At 41.0% G+C, this 22,201-nt stretch overlaps 1 protein-coding gene across 2 annotated transcripts in view; it reads right to left on the bottom strand.

Moving 5' to 3' along the window:
- PARD3B (par-3 family cell polarity regulator beta) overlaps positions 1–22,201 on the bottom strand; it is a 540,299-nt gene that overhangs the window by 498,102 nt on the left and 19,996 nt on the right. For both annotated transcript variants that reach the window (XM_066623090.1, XM_066623172.1), the window contains one exon: positions 2,739–2,840. In XM_066623090.1, coding sequence (XP_066479187.1) covers positions 2,739–2,840 — 102 coding nt within the window. The remainder of the gene's footprint in view (positions 1–2,738; positions 2,841–22,201) is intronic.

Raw genomic sequence — 22,201 nt, 5'->3', positions numbered from 1 at the left:
CTGAACTTGCACAAATTTACTGTCATTACTGCTCCAAATATCTTTCGAAGTCCTTATGCTAGAAACCAATGAAACTCTGTATCTTCATTCAAACGGCACATTAAAAAATGAACAAGAGTAAATTTTCTACAACTCCTGTCAACAAAAATGATAAAGTGCAACCTAGTTGCTAAGCAGGGTCAGGCCTGGTTAGTACTTGGATGGGAGACCACCTGGGAATACCGGGTGCTGTAGGCTTATACCATAGTCTTTCGAGACTGAAGGTTGCCAACCAACAGTTTCAGATGTCAGTCAGGTTAGGGGATCCAGGGCTATCATAGTTCACAGGGCCCATATGGAAATATCTTGGGAAGCCAGAGGCAGGAGACCTGAGAACGCCCCCTGCAGAAATGTCTCAAGAAGGCGAGGAGTAGCAAGAAGGCACGTCTGAATCAATGTTTTTTCTTTGATCCAGAAAAGGTAATGTTTACCATTCTTGTAAACTGCAAACTTGGGTACAGCATTTGTTTATGATTCACTGTCTTATCATGAGGGAAATCAAGTTGTCAGTTAAAGACTGAATACACTCATTCCCTTATCATGATAGGAGAGTGCGTACGTCTTTAACCAGTTGCATAAAGGAAAGACAGGGGGTGATGATACCAGTGTTACTTAATCTGTGTGGCAACATGAAACCAAGAAAAAATTTTTTTTCCTACATATACTTCTATAAAAAGCAACCTGTTATTACCACAAACTTTTATCATAGCTTATGAGAAGGGCAACTCTGCTTTAGATCAGCATTAGATCTTACCATTGCCTGGAATGGAAATATCAACACTGTTTCTCAGCCTGTTTCCTAGAATATAGCACTCGGAGAATAAATATACAGTCAAGTGTTATTAGAATCATTTTAAGTGAACCAACACTGAAAGTGTTCCCAGTATACTCCACATACCAAGCAGTACTTCAACAGTACTTCCTAAGTACTTCAAAAGACAGTAAATCTTATAATCCCCCATAGTTTATTCTAAGAATTATTCTTTATATTTTAATTTTAAAAAGCCTCAAAATCAGATTAATCAAATGATGGAAATATTATACAAGTAAGACATCAGTTCAGAAGTCCCACATGATAGGTTTTAACTAATTAACAGTAGCTAATGCTGAAGACACTCAGTTCAATCCCTCCTTTCTACCAGATATCAGGGTGGCAGATATCAGGTCCTGGAGCACGGCCTGAGATCTGTATGAAAGCTAACAAACAGATTAAGTGTCAGGCAAGAGGCAGACCTCTGTCACGCAAGATAGAGGTCCTCCTGGTTAGGAAATCTACGATGAATTGCACTGGATTAGTGTCCTGCTCTGAAAGGGGTTACACTCCCTCTGAAGGAGCAGGTGTGCAGTTTGAGAGTTCTCCTGGATTCACAGCTGCTCAGGTGTCTGCTGTAGCCAGGGGGCATTAGCCTCACTTCAACTAGTGCACCAGCTGGCTATGGGGACAGTGATCCATGACATGGTGACAGAGATTAGACTACAGTACCATGCTCTACATGGAGCTGCCCTTGAAGACTGTTCAGAAACTGCTATTACTGCAGAAGGCTGTGTGGTCGCTGGAGGGTGGCAGTTCAACTCTGAGACTGCTGCTTCAGTGGTTGCCATTCCTGCCACTTCATTTCTGGGCCCAATTCAAAGCACTGGCCTTAATCTCTAAAGCCCTATACAGCTTGGGATCAATATATTTGGCAACCGCCTTCTTCTGTCCAATCCGACCCAACCTCTTCAGTCAGAGAGGACCCTTTTTCATTTGCTGTCAGTGATGAGGGTGGTGGCTAGAAATAGTGCCTTCTTGGTAGTGATCCCTGTCCTATGGAACTCCCTGCCCTTTGATTAAAGAACTGTTTCCTACTCAGAAGCCTTCGAACGAGGTCTAAAGATGTTCTACTTCCAAAAAAGCTTTCTCACTTCAGCTAAATGTATATCTATGTTTGCTGGTTCTATTGGCGACTTTAGTCAGTCAGTCAGTGTTCTTATCCTGTACTGTTGTGGTTGACTGCTGCTGGCTAATTTTTAACCCAATATAATATTTGATTTGATTTTCTTTGATATTTATTGTATAGTAACATAATACTTATGTTACATGTAATTGTTACATATTACATACAATTGTATCTTTGTGTAAATTGTTAATTATAAGCGACTTTGAGAGCCAAATGTATCTGAAAGGTGGAGTACAACTAAAAGAGAAAGAAAAGGGGCCAACGAATTCTCGGTATTGGAAAGGCACAGGTGTCTGTTAATCAGAGACACATAAATCAGTGGTTTCAAACTGTGGAGCAGTTAAGACTTTGGTACGTCTGATTTTCTTAATTCTAATATTTGACATACACAAAAGCAACACAGCTACCTTCGAGGAGTCAAAACAAGTAGTACCAGATCAATACAATATTTAAAATCAATACTTGACCTCAGTAGCAGTTACTCCTTTCTTCAAAACAGAAAAAGAGCTTTAAAGATTTATCTTTTTTCATTCACGAAGTAATAATGTTTCAGCTGCATGTTCTCGTCTACGTTATTGTGCAGCAATATTGTGCCGCAATAAAAGCTAGTCGATATGTCTAATTGTCTGAGGTGTTTAACCCCATATTACTGTCATACAGCTATTAAGTTATATAAGGTTACAACACAGTCACATTAGACTTTAATTCAATCTGACAATTTCTAGTCTAGTTAAAAATAAAGCAATATTCTCCATCAACCTTATCTTTGTCTTCCACAACATCTGCCAGTATGTCATCTGGGTCCAGGATTCCCCCATCTGTGTACTCCAGATGGTGGATATTCACCCAATAAGAAGGATCCTGCAAGTGAAACACAAGTATATTTTCTCATTAGTTATCTTTTTAGCATAATTCAGGCAACAATAACAAAATATAAAATATATATATATTTATATAAATATAATTCAAATTAAGCATATTTTATTAACAAATGAGTTTATTCAATACTGCTATTTAAAAAGGTATCTTATATGGACATAGGGCATCTGAACTTGATAAGCAATGCTATGGACATTTATATTCAATTGCTGTAACTTCATGAACTATTTTTTAAATTCATTTCAGTTTTGTATTAATGTTTCACTGCAATTTTTAGCACGTTTATAAAACATTAAACATACGTAATTTAGAAATCTATATATTTAACTAAATAAATTTAGAACTAAGTAGCAAGTCTCAAAGTAATTGTAGTAAATAAATGCAAATGTAGTAAATTACTTGCATTTAGTATTGCAAGTAAAAGCAATGCAGAAAAACTATTACTATACCCTTCCACGATGGGTTTAACATTTAATTTTTCTCAACTGAAATGAAACTTTTGCTCTTATATAAATAAAAAATTGAGAACATTAAGCACTGCACACACAAGCATTAATACATGCTTACTGAAAGAAATGCAAAACAATCATTTGTTTTGCATTTTCAATATGGTTCCATAACCATATTGGAGCATAACAGTAGGAAATGTGTGATAACTTCCTCTCTTCTGGGGTTTCTCCCCTCCTTCTGTGTTGCTGCTGAAGACCATATCACTACAGCTGGAGACGGGCAGCCCACCAAAAAGGGCTGCCACCAAATCCAGTGCCTCCCGCACTACCGCAGAAGGCGCCTTGGGAGAAAGGGATGTTCGTCCCCTTCCCCCGAGTAATATAAGCAGCCCCGCAATGGGGCTACTCACTTTACAGGAAAAGGCGCTCATGTACGGTGCGCAGCCCTCCACGAGCGCCCTGGATCCTGCGGAGCCGAGCTCCGCAGATCCTCCTCCCTCCCTCCCCCAGGCACGCCTTCCGCCCACCCCCCCGGCATGCCTCCCCCCTTCCCAGAATGCCTCCTCTCCACCCCCGTCCACACCCCCGCCTGCCTTTCTGCAGCTCCATCTTGCAGCTAGGAAAATGGTCACCACCACCTCCATTTCCCTGTCCTCAACCATCACTTCTGGGCACCAGTTCAGTTTGGGCTGGGCCTCAAGGACAGTGGGTGTGCATGAACAGAAAGCATGATGGTAGCAGCATCAGGATAAATAACAGAGGTTCTCAAAAGCAGCGCTGATGTCTCATTTTTTCCATTTTTGTTTGGGTGGGGACTTCTCCCTCATTCTGAACAACATACAGTTGTTGGACAACAATCCTATTTCAATCCTATTACTGAGGCCTGTCAAACCTCAGTGAAAAACTGCGCAGCCGCAGTACTTGTGTTCTTGATATGAAGAGCAAATTCAACATTGTGACTAGCATTTTTCCTTTAACCCTATTGCATCTGAAAACTGCAGTCCACTAATCCAAGTAGGCCACTGGTTCCGAACCTCTCAGTTAGTCTGCATGTGAAAAGCATGGCTTTTGCCTGAAGCTATATAAATCTGTACAGCTTGGAATGGAATGGAATGGAATGGAAGCTACGTATATAAATCTGTAGAGGAAGAACCAAAACATTATGAAAATGTGAAAACTCAACTGTGAGCTCTCTTCTCTTTGAGATGCAAAATTTAAATATCTTTGGAAAACTCTGAGCCTTTGATTCCATTGATGGGAATTAAACAAAAATACTGTCACAGTAGTTTATGGACAGTTTGTGACATTTTCTTTAATTCAATTTTTAAAAAAAACCAGTATTCCCCATCTTTCCCCCTTACGTCAGGATATTATGCAAGATTCCTATTCCATCTGATCCATTAAACAAAAGATGAGCAATAACCTTGCTTCTTTTTATATAGGCTTATATACACAAGATTCACATGGCAGTTCTCCTTTCTTCTTAACAATCCCACCACAAATCACCCTTAAGAAATATTCCAAACCAACCTCTAGCATGGTGTTAAAAGTTGCAATCAAGACAAATATATCAGAAGTCTTGGTGCACATATTACAGAGAATGCATGTGCCTAAGTCTGAAATCCGATACACTTTCCTGAGAGTAAGCCCCACTGAATACAATGAGACTTAATTCCAGATAGAGAGGCATGGGATTGTGTTGCAAGTTTCTCTACAGCAGATGTTCCCTTTAAGGAGTGGGGAAAGGGGAGGGAGGTTAAAGGAGGTCTAGGGGGTGCTTCGCACTTACTTCAAGAAGGCAGGGCTGTAGCAAGCTGCAGGAGGTGCGGAAAGCCCTGTGCAGCACTCCCCAAGGCTTGGAACTTCCACTAAAAGTGGTCGCAAAGCATCTCCTGCAAAAAGGAAGTGCTTTTCGCCTGCTGCAGCCCTGCCTTCTTGAAATAAGTGCAAAGCACACACCCTCTCGCCCCCCGTAGCGACGTGATCCTGGAGATCGCATCGCTGCCCTAGCCCCTCCCCTGCAAGAACTTACTGAGGGAGTAAAGTTCCCTCAAAGTTTGAGAAACACCGCTCTAGAGTTTGATCTTTATATAAGGTGGTGCTATAAAGAACTATAAAGAAATCTAGAAAGCCAAGTCTTAGCAGACAGTAACAGTGAATGATAAACTTTTCCATTTCAATTCCCAGCTTCAGATTTTCAATATTAATGTTATTTTGAAGTTCCACTGCATGTATTAGCAATATACGTGGCTATTCTCCTAACTGGAAACTCAGAGGAAAGGCCTGTCAAAAAGGCACATAAACATGACAACTAGTTCAATGTACTAACAACCACATTTGGAAAGGTTTGTTAATAATTTTATATAAGGAAGACAGTTCTGAAGTTCCACTTCTTTGTCATACACTAGCATCATCAAAAAGAGAGCCCAGATAGGAGTGGATTCTATCACTGATGGTTCCCAGTGAAAGTAAACAGGTTTCAACTGAGGAAGGGAAAGAATCTTCTCCTTGGGTTCATGAGGTGAACAACTAGTACAAACCTTAATTTCCACATCAGTGAGTGGCTGTCATTTTCTACTGTGGAGATATCAGAAAAGAGAGATCCTGTTCATTTAGAGCCAAGGTTCATCTATTTTTGCATCTTCCCCTGCCTTTTGATGCCTTTGGGCATGCAAGGAACATGCCATGCTCACTTCTCTTAAAGATAGGGGTCCCATTAACCCAGTATCCACTATCTTTCCTCCCTAAATTTATGAAGCCCATTTCAAAAGTAATCTAAACTAACAGCCATTGCCTTGCCGGAATGAATTTCTACGGTAGCTGTGCACTAAAGCATTCGTCTGTTCTGAATCTTCTGCCAATTTATTTCATTAGGTGGCAACAAGTTTTATAGGACAGGTAGAAAGAATAGTCTGTCCTTTTTTAAAAATTTTACACACCATGCATAAATTTAGAAACATCCACCATGTGAGAGGGAAAAAACATTAAAGCAATGCACTTGAGGAACACCCACTCTTGACTTCTGGGTGGTCCTTCACCAAGAGGAAACACATAGCAGAGCATCAGGTAGGCCTTGCACAGAGACTCTTTGTGCCCCAGGAGTTCTGCAAAATATAAGCACTCTTTTCTTTTCTCTCCTCTCACCCACGACAACAATGGAATGTTGCTACTACAGCACAAAATAAGAGCCCCATAGCATTGAAAGTTTCTGCCTTGCTACCTTGGGCTTAGCAATCTTGTTAAACTGCACAGTTACCACAGCTCAAGTTCAACTGATATGGGATCACGGGGCTTCTACTTCAACTGAGTATCTTCTTTTAAGTGCTTTTGACATATAGCCACCACTGTGCTGTCAAAAGCATGCGTAAAAGAGAAAGACCTTTCCAAGGTTTAGGCCCTGGGACCACCTTCCACACCCCATCATGGACAGGCTTTCACTTTTCTGGCATTTCTACCCAACGTTGCATAGACACAACAGGGATCAGCCTGTGGGCTGGGTAGAAATGAGTTTTAAAAGTATGCAATTGTTTTCCAAGATGGGTAAAGACAAACATCTTATTTGCTACATCAATGTTTCTGAACCGTTTTAGCTACACAATCCACTTTGTGGGTCACAGTGGCCAGATAGCGCCCCAAAATGCCTTGCAGCTGCCAAGTAGCACCTTAAAATATCTTTCAGCACCACAGCTGGCACCAGTCCGCAACTTTACTTTTAGCACCACTGGTGCTGACTGCAACGCACCAAAAATCAGCTCACAACCCACAGCTTAGGAACCACTGTGCTACACGATCACATTTTCTGCCAGACAGAATGGACAAAGGATGATACAAGACCGCACTACTTCCTTGCCATAACAGACTATGGATCTAGAAAGTTAAAGTTATCCTTGTAACATCGGGACAAACTGATTTTTTACCAGAATATTTCATCCTATTTAAGCCTCACAAGTGAAACTACAAGCTGTTTTTAAATGTCAAAACAGAGGCTGCATTCAGGCACAACACAGCCTACCAATCCATAGCCATTATAAGAACGAGCAGTCTCAAGCTCACAGAAATGCTCCTCCACCTCTCCTTGCGTGTAAAGAGGCAGTTAAAAAATTCTGTTCCAGGTTTGTGGCAACCCACAGTTTGTTAATTCATTCGAAGCCAGGTTGTCACTAACTCCCTTTCCACTTCACATATAGAAAGTAAAAGGACAAGTCCATGAGTTTGAGCTTGCTTGCTATATCAACCTGTGATCGCTGTTGCATCTGAATATAGCCAAATATTCCCAAATCTTTTTAACACAGGTGGCTTAAATATATCCAGTGCATCTTCCCAGTAATCCAACATTACAGACGCTACATTTTAACTGAGTAGCAGGGCTTCAAAGAGAACTAGAGGTTGTATCCTAAGGGGCATAAGTTGAAGGGCATACATGAAAACAAGTTTCCCTGCCCTCTCCTTGGCCTGATAGCCTTTGCACTCCTAGAAAAATCTGGAGGGGGGGGGCCTAGGGTGTGTGTATTCCAGAACAGTGTTCTGTGGGAAACTGAGGATTCTGGGGAGATTGGAAATTATCACTTACCCTTGCATGAATGGAAATGCCTTCTATTCACAGAAGATTTCAGTAGTAGTAGTAGTAGTAGTAGTAGTAGTAAACTTAAAAATTAGTAAAACTCACAAACATACTGAAACTAGAGGTAATACTGTAATCTAATACTCACCAGTAGCTAAACATGAAAGATCGCCAATGTTAGCCCTAAAGGTTTCCAGGTGTCATTCCAAAACCACCACTTTAGATCAATTTGTTTAGCACAAATAACTTGACATTACAACTAAATAACATAACGGCTCCAAATTAACTGCACCTTGATTTTTGGTTGGCATTCCAGAAAATAACTCAAGCAAAGTATAATGTCTATGATACAAACACTTTCCAAGAGTGAATCTTTTCATACTGTTGCATTCTAGTCATCATTTCACTATTACCCGGCAACTTTTTTTTTATGTTATACCTATCCATTACACACGAACCTTCACTAAGAAAACAAACAGTTTATTCAAGCATTTTTCACTTTTTATAAAAGTTGTAAACTTGACTAGTTTTAACCAATGTTTACTAAACTCAATAATATTTTATTAAACCAAACAACAACAGCATGCTTCCTTCCTTCTATAATACACCATATCAAATTATTTCACTTTTTAGAAACAGCTGGGCTAAGACTCTTGTGTGTCATTCAATTTTTACTAACATTAACATGTCAATATGAAGCTAAACTACTAGTTTGCTATTAAAAGCTTGTACAACTAGTACATTGTCAGGAACATGGAAGTATTTTCCTCATACTCATCACCCTTTTGCTATACACAATGGTAACACACAAACTGCATTTATTTTATTTCGGTTACATTTCATCACTGGAAAACTTGTTTTCCAGGATTTTCAAAATGCTTCATATAGTACCTTTTAAATACAGGAAAAAATATAATCGTAACTACAGTGAGCCGTCAACACAGACATTAGATACTATCCATAACAGCAGCGACCACCACATTACAAATTTTGTTAGAAAAGGTAAGATGGCATGCACCAGATTCACAAACTACAGGTGTGCACCACTTCCGATCCCCATTGATATAAAATTAGTCATTAAGTGAACATTCAGTCCAGTCTAGTGTCTTTGTTGTGTAAACAGACACTTCCTGCCAAACACTAGCTGGCTCCACAGGCGACTGGAGATAGATTGCCTTCCCTTTTCATTAAGCGCCTCTCTGTTGTAGTTTCAAGTTATAAAAGAAAGAACAGTGTCTCTGTGGTATAAATAGACACTGTTGCAGACTATGGGAGACGCGATTGCCTCATTAAGAGCAACTTTACTGTACTTTGACCAATGCCGTATACGCAGTCTGTTGTTAAGCAAATGGTTGTTAAGTGACGCGCACCTGGATTTGGAGTATTTTTTAAACTGCATGTATTCAAGGCAGTGTGCAGCAGAACTAAACAATACACTAAAGAAAACAGAAATCAATAGCAATTTCAGATCACAGCAAAACACAATCCCCAAAACGCTTACGCCAAGTCATACGCTCAGCAACAGGTAGAGGTTCGTACAACGCTTCAAAAGGCAGTAAGGAATTGGGAGGGAAATGCACAAACTGGGTGCTGCTACAGAAAAAAACTCTGCCCCAAGTCTCCACCAGCCTCCTCATGGCTGACAGAAGGAATCCAGAGTAGGGTCTCCTCAGGTTACCTCAATTTTCACTATTAACCCTGTATTTATAATAATCACATTCACCAGTTCACAAACATTCTCTTTTGCATACTGGCAAAGCTTTTCAAGCTTACCAACAATCATCAATGCATCCTCCAATGCCCCTGAAACCTCCATGATCCAAACCATCTCCCAACGCACACAGGCAAGGTCCAGTAATTTGATTCATTTCAGTGATTCTGAGGACATGAAGTGGGGCCTTCCCTTTCCACTGATAATGCAACTTGGCCCTGCCCACACCGAATTATGGAGAAAGGTTTATGGAACAGGTGTCAATGCTTCTCCACAAGCCTCTTCACAATCAAACTGAAGTCCTGATCCCCCCCAACTCTCACCCAGCAGCTTTTCACAATTAACATACTGTACTGCTTTCTCTCCTCCCCTGCGATAGGTAGGCTTACTTTTTTTTCTTTACAAAGCACCTCAAGATACAATGTTTCATTTGTGCCACAGCACATTCAGAATCTGGTTTCTCATCAACATGCCTATAACAAATAGAGAATGCAATTTTTCCCTCCACCAAAGTTCACTTCAGGATTTTGTGCCAGTCCAGGCCTTCAAAGCACCTTGATTCTTTGGAGGGCTTACATCTACTTCCTTTTCTTTAACCAGTCTTAAAGAAAGACCACAATGGGACTTCGTGCAAAATCTGGGGTTTTTCTCCCTTGCTGTGGTGGAAAGCTTTGCTGCAGAGAGCTCACTTCTCAAGTAGAACAGAATTAAATTCACACAATCACAGCCACAAGAAAAATCTTGCTACTCAGTTAATTTAGGCTTTCTATGAAAACAGTTGTCCACTTGCTTTGCTTTTTCTCTGCTGTGTACATTTAGAATGGAAATTGGGAGGGAGGAGATTTGGACTGCCTGACAGGTAAAAGACAAGGAAAGGTGAAGGTAAAAGGTAAAGGGCAAATATTAAATTAAACCTCTTCACAGGTCCTGGAAGCATTCTTGCTGCTGATTTGCTGTCTGTATGCTGGCTGGGGCAGCATGAAGAGAGAAGAGAAAAACGTGTTGACACATGGAAGACAGCATATCAGCGTTCAAGTCAGGCAGGGGTTTGCTATAACCCATCAGCCTGTGGTGCACGCACCCATAAATAGATACACACCCATAAACACATTCAGACCTCATGAGGGAAAGAATCCCCTCCTTCTCTCCATCCCTTAATTGTCTGTAAAAAAGAGGGGGGGGGTTGTTTCCTCTCAGCTAGGCTTGTGCAGGAGAACTTGAGAAGACTCTAGTTTTTTCAACTACCATCTACCAGCAGAGAGAGGAGTTGGCTTTTTTAAAACTTGGCAGCAAGACCCTCTTCTTGGCCACAAGGCTTTGTTTAAATCTCATGTTTGTCCCCAACCTCTTCTCCAACAAGCTCAGGCACACATGAATGTGGTTTATTCATTTTATCCTCAGCAGCCAAAATACTAAAATACTGGCCCTTCCATTTTAATCAAAAGTCTTGTAACTTTAATGGTATCTTCAAATCTCAACCAAAGAAATGAACAAAACTGAGCAAGGGGGAATCATTTTATTCATCCCCATCCACCCCCCACCCAAAAAGCTGGAACGGAGAAGTTTGAACAGAAGAAACACTGTTGGCTCAAACCAAAGGACAAATTGAAACAACACAAGCCTTGCTATTTAAATCATTATTTTAAGCCTATTTCATGTAGGCCTGAACATTTCAGGATTAATTGTGTGTAGTTTTGGCTGACAATCAATGAAATCATTAACAAAGCTCCCACTCAACAGCACAGGATTGGAGTCCAGGATGCCAAGATTGACGACCTTTTGACTTATGTCTATGCAAAACATTCCATGCTTCTAATGGCCTAATTTACCTATTTCATGTACCAGCTCTTCAGCACTGAAATTTTAATATGCAAAGGAATTACATAAAGGGATTAACTTAAAATATCTTTAATTAAAGGTTAGTTGATAGCTTTAAACTTGTGTAATAATTGTCCAGAACACTGCAATACCATTTATGCAGCCCTTGAGAAGTCAAGCCATCAAAAGCTTAAGATCCTTATCCACTTACACAACATATTAATACACAAATGCTAATTCGAACATTTTAGAGTTAACTGAATCAATTAAAATTATTGCTTATGACTTCACATTTCAGTTAACAAGTTAAGATTAAAATTTCACATAAACACAATTACAAGCCATAATTTTATTCTCTATCAATCACAGCTACCAAAAAGTATATATTTGTATGCTTCTAAAAAAATGTGGGGTTTTCTCAGTACAACAGTATATTGAGGACTGTCCTGTTCTAGACTCACCTGGAGGGCATGAGGGGCTCCAGCAAGTCATTAAAAGCCCCAGTCAAGCAAGCAAGACCAGCCACAGTTGACTCCATCATGGGTGGCATCATGGGAGAACAGCCCCCAGCTGGCAGGCATGCAACATGCCCTCCCAACACTGTGAAGGAGGCAGGAGAAGGAAATGCCAAAGGAGATGTGGGGCAAAGCGAAACAATCCCAGTTGCTGAGAAGTGTCAGAGGGAGGATACAGCCTGTGAGGAAGCAGCCATCTTAGGCCTCAGGGTCCCAGCAAAAGCAGGCAGGACAATGTGCCCCATAGATCCAGAGTAGGAGGCAGAGGAGAACAAGGGGGAAAGGGCAAGAGACCAGGGACAAGCAAAAGGTGAGAGGGACTAGAAGGCATGGGGAAGATTGCTAGGCTCAAAAGGCACATTGGGACAGTGATGAAGGGAGGTCAGGGGAGACACTGTGCTTTCAGCAACAGAGCAAAGACAGGAAATCCCTGTGGATGAGGAGGCCCCTTGGGCGGTAGAGTCATCCCACACCAACCATCTGAGCTAGCTCCTAGCCTACAGGCTTTCCTCCAGAGCAGGGGTGCCCAAACCCCGGACCGGGGGCCATTTGCGGCCCTCAGGGACTCCCAATCCTGCCCACAGGGAGTCTCCAATCTCCAATGAGCCTCTGGCCCTCTGGAGACTTGCTGCAGCCCGTGCTGGCCTGACATAACTGCTCTCAGCATGAGAACGACTGTTTGACCTCTCATGTGAGCTGTGGGACGAGGGCTCCCTCCACTGCTTGCTGTTCCACATCTGTGATGCAGCAGTGGCAGTGAAGGAAAGGCCAGCTTTGCTTTGTGCAAGGCCTTTTATAGGCCTTGAGCTATTGAAAGACCTTCATTCATTCATATATGTTCCATCTCTAATATACTCATTTAAGTAAAATTTGAAATGTAAATTAATTCTTTTTCCCCCCAGCCCCTGACACTGTGTCAGAGAGATAATGTGGCCCTCCTGCCAAAATGTTTGGACACGCCTGCTCCAGAGGATTGATGGATATGTTGCCTTGGGGAGGAAGAGCTTACAAGGGCATAATTCACAACCTTTAAAAATTGAACATTTATTTCTCAAGCAAACACATGAAAAAACACATGCGTATCTTTTCTACTCACTATTTCATGAGGACTTTTTCAAATCACTAATACAATGCAAATATAATGCAAAAATTACATTAATATTAATACAATGTAAAGAATTATATTCCAGTACCATGGGTTTGATTCAGTCAAAGTTAAGCACCTAGGTGCCATATATCTGAAGGAGAGAATTAGGCACAAGCTTAAAATATGCCCTTAATTAAAGTTATGGAATTTAAATCTGCTTTACCCATTTAGTTCATCAGAAACTTCCTACCTAAAATGATCCAAAGTACTGATATTGGACACATACACATCACAAGGGGGGACTTTCCCATGCCCACATGGAAGTCTACAGAAAATATTCCAAGCTGGAGGGAGAACCATGCACAGCATATGTTGCAAGCAATTGACTCAGCAATTGGGGCCGCAAATAGATCCCTTTTTTAAAAAATTAAAATTCTAGCAACTGTCTGTTTAAGAGCAATGTGCCTGAAAAAGAAACCAAAAGTCAAACAAGATGTTCCTTTAAGCAAGTGATAATGTCAAGCATGTTTGTTTTTTATTCAGCGGTTGTATCCCATCCATTGGCACGAACAGGAGCAGAAGTTTAAATAGTATTACCTCCCCAGGCCTGATCTTGCTGATATTTACTGAATAAAAACCAAGTACACTAGCCCCATAAGAACATAAGAACAGCCCCACTGGATCAGGCCATAGACCCATCTAGTCCAGCTTCCTGTATCTCACAGCGGCCCACCAAATGCCCCAGGGAGCACACCAGATAACAAGAGACCTCATCCTGGTGCCCTCCCTTGCATCTGGCCTTCTGACATAGCCCATTTCTAAAATCAGGAGGTTGTGCATACACATCATGGCTTGTAACCCGTAATGGATTTTTCCTCCAGAAACTTGTCCAATTCCCTTTTAAAGGCGTCCAGGCCAGATGCCGTCACCACATCCCCAATGTTTAGTTAGACCCTTATCCTACATGGTTTACAGCACACTCCTAAGTGGATGGGGTCATTTAGTTAAAAAGCATTTCATAGATCACTCTTCTGAGTAACTTCTAATTATGGGATTGGCAATATTACCTGGAACCTGATACACACCATTTTATATTTTAATTTGAAGTGGTATCTATAGGTTTGATCAAGCCTTTTTAAAAAAAAAGAGAAAGAGAGAAATTTGAAAAAGCACACTGGTTTAATTCGCCTCAGCACTTCTCAAATGAATATTGAACAGCCACATTAATGTGCATGTGCTATTTGCCCAAGGGCTGCATCCCAAGTTTATATTTAACATCAAATCATTCCAAGGTTGTTTATTATCACATCCTTTATGCGAAGAGAAACGCTTTGGGAATTACTATGCAAATATTTTCCTAATCGTATATTAAAAACTAGTCACTTGAATAAAAAATAATGCTAAGTGGGCACCCACGGGTTGCTTATTTAGAGAAACCTAAGTCACAACTTGCAATGAAGACTATTCAAGGAAGTCAAATTACCACTAATAATTTTATCTTGCCTCCAAGCACAAAATGCCGAACTCGTTACCAGAATGACACACACCAGAGGAATACAAGGATAGGGAGACATTTACAAAACAGTTTCCAATGCCAAGTACAAGTCATTGTGTTTGATAGGAGATGAAATAAGAACATCAGAACATGCCTATGCTACAATGCACAAACTTGTGACACACCAGGCCAGACACAGAACACAAGCCACATATAGCAGTCTACCAGGACTCCAAAAAACCTATTATTTTGCTGCCTGGCAGAGAACAGGGGGGGGGGGGAAGAGCTGTTGAAACAACCCTTGCTGTATCTTCTGCACTTAGCACAGCAACAACTCTTTTCCATATCTCCACAATTCTTTTGCAAACCTTGCAAAGCGTTGTATAAGCTGGTAGCATTGATCTACACTTTGTGGGGGGGGCAGAAAACAGCTTTTACTGTATGGATAAGAAGGCAAGTGAAACAATGGAGCTCTAGAATTGCAGCCAAGGAAATCTTTGGTTGGCAAAAATGGGGGGGGGGCTGCTTGTGAATTGTGACCCCAAAACCAACTGAACTAGTGTTTTAATGCAGGGGTGGGCAAACTCTCACAGATGACAAGCTGCACCTGCTGAAATTCTCTCTCCTATACAATTGTTAAAGGTCCAGGAATCGCTAAAGTTGAAAATTGCCACAAAGCCAGCATTCATCTCAACATATGGAGACTATCGGGTAGTCCTACCTTACTTATGTACCGCATCCACACACAGTTCCAGAATAGAACACTTATTTCACTAGAAAGACTATCATGTTTATAACACAGAGATGCCCCAGAGCTGAGCTTGACTCTGTCCTATACAGTAGTCATTATATCTGGTAAAAAGACAACCTAAGAAGTGAGAGAAACTGAATGTACAAGTAAAGGTTCACACAAACAGGAAGTGCCAAAATTAAGATATCAACTCTACTGAAAAGGAGAATGCACTCCTCCTCTTTCTTCTAACTTTTCTCTCAGGGCACGTAGGATGTGAATTTGAGAGCCTTAATGACCAAGAATGGACTTGTTAAACAACTGCTCAAATTGTAATACTTCAATAAACACAGGTTCAACAATTCAAATGGGGAAAGCGGAGAGATCATTATGCCAGATATGCCCAGCTTCAACTAGAAGATAATTTCCAATGTATAACTATATATGAGCAACTGGAAGCCAGAGGACAGCACACTACGTTTTTTGGAAAATGCATACATCATTTTGTTCATTCCCCTTCTTTGGTAACTTTTTTCTTTAATGACATGACATTTCACACCACTGCAGGTAACATTCAGGTCAGCTCATTTTTAGCTCCTGCCTTAAATACATTTGGTATTTATTTTCCACTATTTGTTTAAAACTTAACTAGATTATTTAAAATAAACTAATAGGTTTTGTTATTTCTTACACCAGCCCCTTTCATATTATCAGACAATTTGATATTCTTTACCTCTTCACTCAAAGATTTGAAAGGACTCAAACTTCACTCTCAACCTCAAAAACAATAATTTCAGTTTATTCACATTTAAACATTTAACACTCATTTCATCTCCAATGTTTCTAAAGGTTATCAATCCCACGCTATGAAACTTCTGTTTCTAAAATGCTGATGAGTTTCCTTATATTCTTTTGCGAGCCATGACAACCCATTGAGCCACAAGATGCAAATGGTCTCGCTTAACAACAATAGAATATACAGTATTTGGGAATGGCTGTTTTTTTTTATATTCTAATATTCAACTTGTGTGAAACCATTTTTTACAAGTTGAACAGTTCTGAAGAGATAACAAATCTGCAGTTCTACAACTTTCCTGTGATTCAGAAAACAAGCAATGGGGATAAGGCATATACATTAATTTTAAATATTTACTATGTCCCAAACACGCAAATCAAGTTTTATCACTCTGATTTACTAAGAGAGATTTTGAATTAAAAACAGCAGCACAAAATACTAAAAATGTAAATAGAGCAGTTGGCTCATTTGGCCTTGTCAACTAGATCAGGAGTTTTAAACTTGTTTCTTATAGCAGGCAAGATAGCATTCATGGTGTCTGCTGAGGGCCAGGAGTGACATCATTAAGCATGAAATGATGTCATTAAGCAGATGATGGCCAGAAATGAACATTTGGTTCTCAGATAGGAACTCATTAATTGTGACAGAATAGAAAATGCACAAATCTTGATCATATTTTCAAGATATGGGAGCCTAATTATCACATAGGAGTCTAATTACCACACTTTCAGCCACCCTGCTTTTGAATTCAGGAACTGAGAGGTGCTGCTGGGGCATCACTTCATGGAGAAGTAGCACTGCTGAAAGAGTGGCCCACAGAATAACTGGGTTCTCCCAGCACCTCAGTAAAGTATCCATTTCTTACCCCTCTTATTCTGCCCCTTCCCTTTTAGTGTTTCTTACCTCCTGAGATCTCCTTCTGTCTCTCCCTCTGAAAGTGTCAGCAAAAGCAGCATTGCTGAAATGGTAGTGCTTGGAGAGCTCAATTATCACATGGGTTGGATAAAAACCTTCCATGCCCATACCTGGCCCAAATGCCTTATGCCTGATACCCCTGAAGTAGACTATGATCTCTTAAAGACCCAATTTTTCCTCACCAAATGTAAATGCAATAGCCAACACTGAACCCACGGAAGACAGCCAATAATATATCAAAGTACAGAGAGATGTTTTGTGCAGCCTGGTAATGACAGTCATTGCCTTGCTGATCCAAGATACAGGCAAGGTAGTATCTTTTATTGGTTCAGACACCATCAGTAAAAGGTCTTCCAAAAAAAGAATATGCTCACATATTAAGTAATCACCAACAGAAGATAAGAGGCTAGCTGTACATTTTTATGGACTGAGATGTAGCAAATATATATTTAGAAACTGCTCACTTACAGCTTTGTTTCAAAACACTCAATAAATCACCACTTAAGACAGAGGTTTTATGTCTAGGATCACTATAACATGTGATCTACATGGGCCTTTTAGAGATAAACTAAGCTAGAATTCAAAACCAGGAAAACTGCCAAAGTCATGAAAAATACAAATCAGTCTAGATAATGTGTCTATGATGCTTGTTTTCAGCCAAGAGAGAGATTTCAGTTCTCCACAAAGTTACTGAATAATTTCATGATTGTAAAGGGATTGCACAGCCAGAAGATTGGAATTTCATACAATCTCCAAGTACAATAATATAAATTGGTCTAGATTTCAGCTACACTTATGCCTAGATAGGTAACCAGAAACTATTCAAAACCACTTTGATAGCACCAAACATTGGTTGATGGATATGTAATGAAAATCCCTTTTACATTACCTAATTAATGCTGACAACATTTGAATAACTATTTTCAAAAATTCTCATCGTGCAAAATAGACAAACTGCCAAAGTACTAATCAAGCATGGGGGGGGGGGGAGGATAACGTTTAGGAGCCTTAGGAGGTCTTTTGCTTGAAAAATAAAAATACAGACTTACAGTTTGACACTCTCACAGAGATATTTTAAAGTACTAGGAGAGGCACATTATTCGTGGCAAACATGTAACCATAAAGTGACAAAGATAAAGACCCTTCAGTGTCCAGCAAGTACCAAGTATTCAATTTCCTATCACATACAAGGAATGAATTGAGCTTTCATTCGTCTACTTAACATTTACTCCCTTACATCACCTTGTCTTATGAGACGCTTAGAGTCAATAAACTAAACACGATCCATTTCAGAGTATTCTTTTGCTCTGTGGAGGTCAGAAGTTTGCATTTTCAACAAAAGTTGGTTTAGTAAAAGATGCACTGAAATTACATAAGGTCTCATTCTCTGGGTGAAAATACTGATAATACCCATTGGCCACATATAATGGAAACAAGAGAAATTCAGGATGTTATTTCAAAAGTGGTGTATACTTCAACATTAGATAAGCTAGGACCAATTAATTATAATCCATTTATAAAATGCAATTGGATGTACAAACACATAAGAACCTTAATTCTTTTCGGGGGGGATTTCTCTTTTGAAAATTTGTGCTATTCCAAAACTATAATTTCATTCCCTCCCCCCCCCCCAAATCACAAATTAGTATTGGAACAATAGTTTAGAAAATGTGAAAATAATACCAAGTTTTTATTCAAATAGGAAAGGACTAGATTCCAACTAAATTCAAAGAAAGAATGGAAGATTAGTTTCTTCAGGTCTGCACTTTATATTAATGCATCACAGGTTCAAATGATGCTAGAATGTATCAGGCAAATCTAATAGCCCAAATCTAATAGCAAAGAGTTAACTACTATGACTTAAAAAGCAATGAATATCCAAACAGAGAGCTGAGGAACTGCAGTATTTATTTGAAAAATCCCATCTTTCCTCCCCTGAAAATGGGATGCCCAAGGCAGCAACAGCAATAATTTAATACACAAATACACAGTAAAATACAAAAAGCACAAAACAGAGATAACAAAAGCAGTAAAATGCAGACAGCTGCGGATGATAATCGTATTTATTAGGTCGAGTGTCAGTGCAGGACTAAGACAACCCAAGTTCAAATTCTGACAAACCCATAAAATTCACCAGAAGACCTTGTGCCAGTCTCAAACTAACAAACTTCACAGGGCTGTTGTGAGGATAGGAGAATCATGTATCATAATCATAAGGAATCCTGAGATCCTTGAAAGAAAGATGATGCACAAAATTTTGAAGTACATAACATGAATATACAGTGGTGCCTCGCATAACGAAATTAATTTGTTCCGCGAGTCCTTTCGTTATGCGAGTTTTTTGTTTTGCGAAGCGTGTTTTCCCATAGGAATGCATTGAAATTTAATTAATGCGTTCCTATGGGCAAGAAAAATCAGAACAAAGTCAAATTTGGTTTACAAAGTGTTTATTAAGTGCTCTTTAAAGGCATACATACTGTACAGAGGATTTCAAAAAGGGGGGGGATGCTGAGTGGGGAGCTTGAAGGCTGTAACCCTGTGCACACTTTCCTGGGAGCAAGCACAATGGGACTTACTTCTGAGGAGACGCGCACAGGATTGTGCTCTAAGCTGGGGAGGAGGACAGAGCAGCTACACTCAATTGCTTGCTTTTGCCCTGATCATGGAAGGAAACAAGGAAGCACAATGGGACTTACTTCTGAGGAGACACGCACAGGATTGTGCTCTAAGCTGGGGAGGAGGACAGAGCAGCTGCACTCAATTGCTTGCTTTTGATCATGGGGGGGGAACGTGAAGGAAATGGGGCAGTGAGAGGGTGAATGAGCGATGGGGGAGATGCTGAGTGGGGAGTTTGAAGGCTGTAATCCTGTGCACACTTTCCTGGGAGCAAGCACAATGGGACTTACTTACATAAACTGACATGAAGATCCCCCCCTTATTAGGGTGAATGGGATCAGGCTTGCGGGGGGGGGGGGAGGCTGCGATGGCAGGTTGCTGGGGGGGCTTACATTTAGGTGCTGGATGAGGTGAGTGAAGGCACCCCTCCCCTGCTGTGTGAGTGTGGGGGGGCAGAGCATCTGTGTGTGTAAGAGAAGGGGGCAGCCTGTGTGTGTGAGAGAGGGGGGAAAGTGTTTGTGTTGCAGAGAAGTTGTGATGCTCCAGGCTTGGGGTGGGGGGAAAGAGAGGCTGCAATGCTCCAACCTTGGGGGGAGAGAGGCTGGGATGCTCCAGGCTTGGGAAGAGAGAGGGCTGTGATGTTCCAGGCTTGCGGGGGGCACAAAAACGGGCAGAAGCAAGAACGTGCAACCCCTGACAGGCACACAGGAGCCTGGCCCTGTGAGTGAGTGAGTGAGGGGTGGTGAAGAGAGCGTAAGTGTGTGTGTGAGAGGGAGGGAGGGATGCTGACTGACCTGCTGCTGCACGAGGGAACCCCAAGAACTCATCATCCTTCCTTAGGGTGAACTGCATAAACTGCATAAACTGGCATGACGATCCTCCCCCTTCCTTAGGGTGAATGTGAGCATAAACTGGCATGAAGATCCCCCCCCTTAAAACAAACCAAAACAAACAAAAAAATTTGTCTTGCGAAGCACGGGTCATAAAAATTCGTTGTGCGAGTCACCAAAAATCGCAAAACACTTTCGTTCTGCGAGTTTTTCGCTGCGCGAGGCATTCATTATGCGAGGTACCACTGTACGTAATTGGCAATTGTTGGTTTTAGAAATGTGAAAAAGAAATGGAATCCAACTCCATAGCAGCCAACTCAAATCTAACTATTTATTAAATATTTACAACCTGCCTTTCCCCTCCTGAAAAGGCCATCTCTCCTAGTTTTTTGAAATGTGGTTCTATAAGAGCTGATATCCAGTTGCAGCCTATTTATCCATGGATTTTTATCTGCGGATTTGTCTCAACGCGAATGGGGTGGGGGAACCAAAAGTCACACACACCTTTGCCTGCTTTGCCCTGCGCTGGTGTCCCTGTCTCTGGCCCTCTGGAGACTTGCTGGAGCCTGCACTGGCCCGACGCAACTGCTCTCAGCATGAAGGTGGCTGTTAGACTTCTCGCGTGAGCTGTGGGATGAGGGCTCCCTCCACTACTCATTGCTTCACGAAAGAGGCCTTTCACATCTGTGATGCAGCAGCAGCAGCAAAGGAAAGGCCAGCCTTGCTTTGTGTAAGGCCTTTTAGAGGCCTTGAGTGACTGCAAGATCTTCATTCATTCATATAAGTTCCATCTCTAATATTGATTTATGTACATTTATTCAAATTTTAAATGTATATTAATTCTTTTTTTCCCAACTCCTGACAGTGTCAGAGAGATGATGTGGTCCTCCTGCCAAAATGTTTGGACACCCCTGGGTTAGAGAGTAGAGAAGGGGTGTCAAACTATAAGGCCTGCAAAAGCTCTTTATCCAGCCCTTGGGCTCTCCCAGCACCACCATAAGCTGCTCTCAGCTGCTGTGCTGTGGTATCACTGCAGAAAAGGCAGCCAGCGTGATAATTGGGCTCTCCCATACCTTGAAAATATTAAGATTTGCATATTTTCTCTTCTGTCATTTGCAGCTAATGAGTTCCTAAATGACAAAAGAGTGCTTATTTCTGGTCATGACCTGCTTAATGACATCACTTCCAGGCCTCAGCAGGCTCCATGAATGCTGTTTGGCCCACTGTATGAAATGAGTTTGACACCCCTGGACTAGAGCATGGATGAAAGTTAAAACAAAATAGATAGCATTTAAAAGCATAGCTTTATTTAGATTGCAAATTTATTTGGGGCGGTAAACAACTTAAATAATGATGTAACACATGCAAATATGTGCAAAACCCAAACAAACAGAAATAAACATAAACATAAGATCACTGATGAATGTATAGGTTGGATGAAATCGGGCGAAAGAAGAAAGCACATGGATTTAATTTGAAATGTGGTTATATAGTGGGCCCCTGGTATCCATGGGGAATCTGTTTCAGGATCCCTCCCCCATGGATACTGAGGGGGCTTGCAATCATTTACGTGGAGGTTGCACATGGCCACCTGGTTGCCTCAGAAGCCTCCAGAGCATGACTGGAAGTGATTTCCAGTTCACACCAACAACTTCCAGTCATGTCTGAGAGGTGTGAACACATCCGGCCTTCTGAGGCCTTCCAGCCACAGGCTTAGCATCAGTGAATATTCAAATTCACGGATGCCTAGCCTGTGGATAAGGAGGGCCCAGCGTAACTGAAAACAGTAAAAGTGAAGCGACAGTCGAGTGGATAAAAAA

The sequence above is a fragment of the Tiliqua scincoides genome, chromosome 1 (genome assembly GCF_035046505.1).
Source record: "Tiliqua scincoides isolate rTilSci1 chromosome 1, rTilSci1.hap2, whole genome shotgun sequence".
NCBI lineage: Eukaryota > Metazoa > Chordata > Lepidosauria > Squamata > Scincidae > Tiliqua > Tiliqua scincoides.
This window is presented reverse-complemented; position numbering and strand designations above follow the sequence as displayed.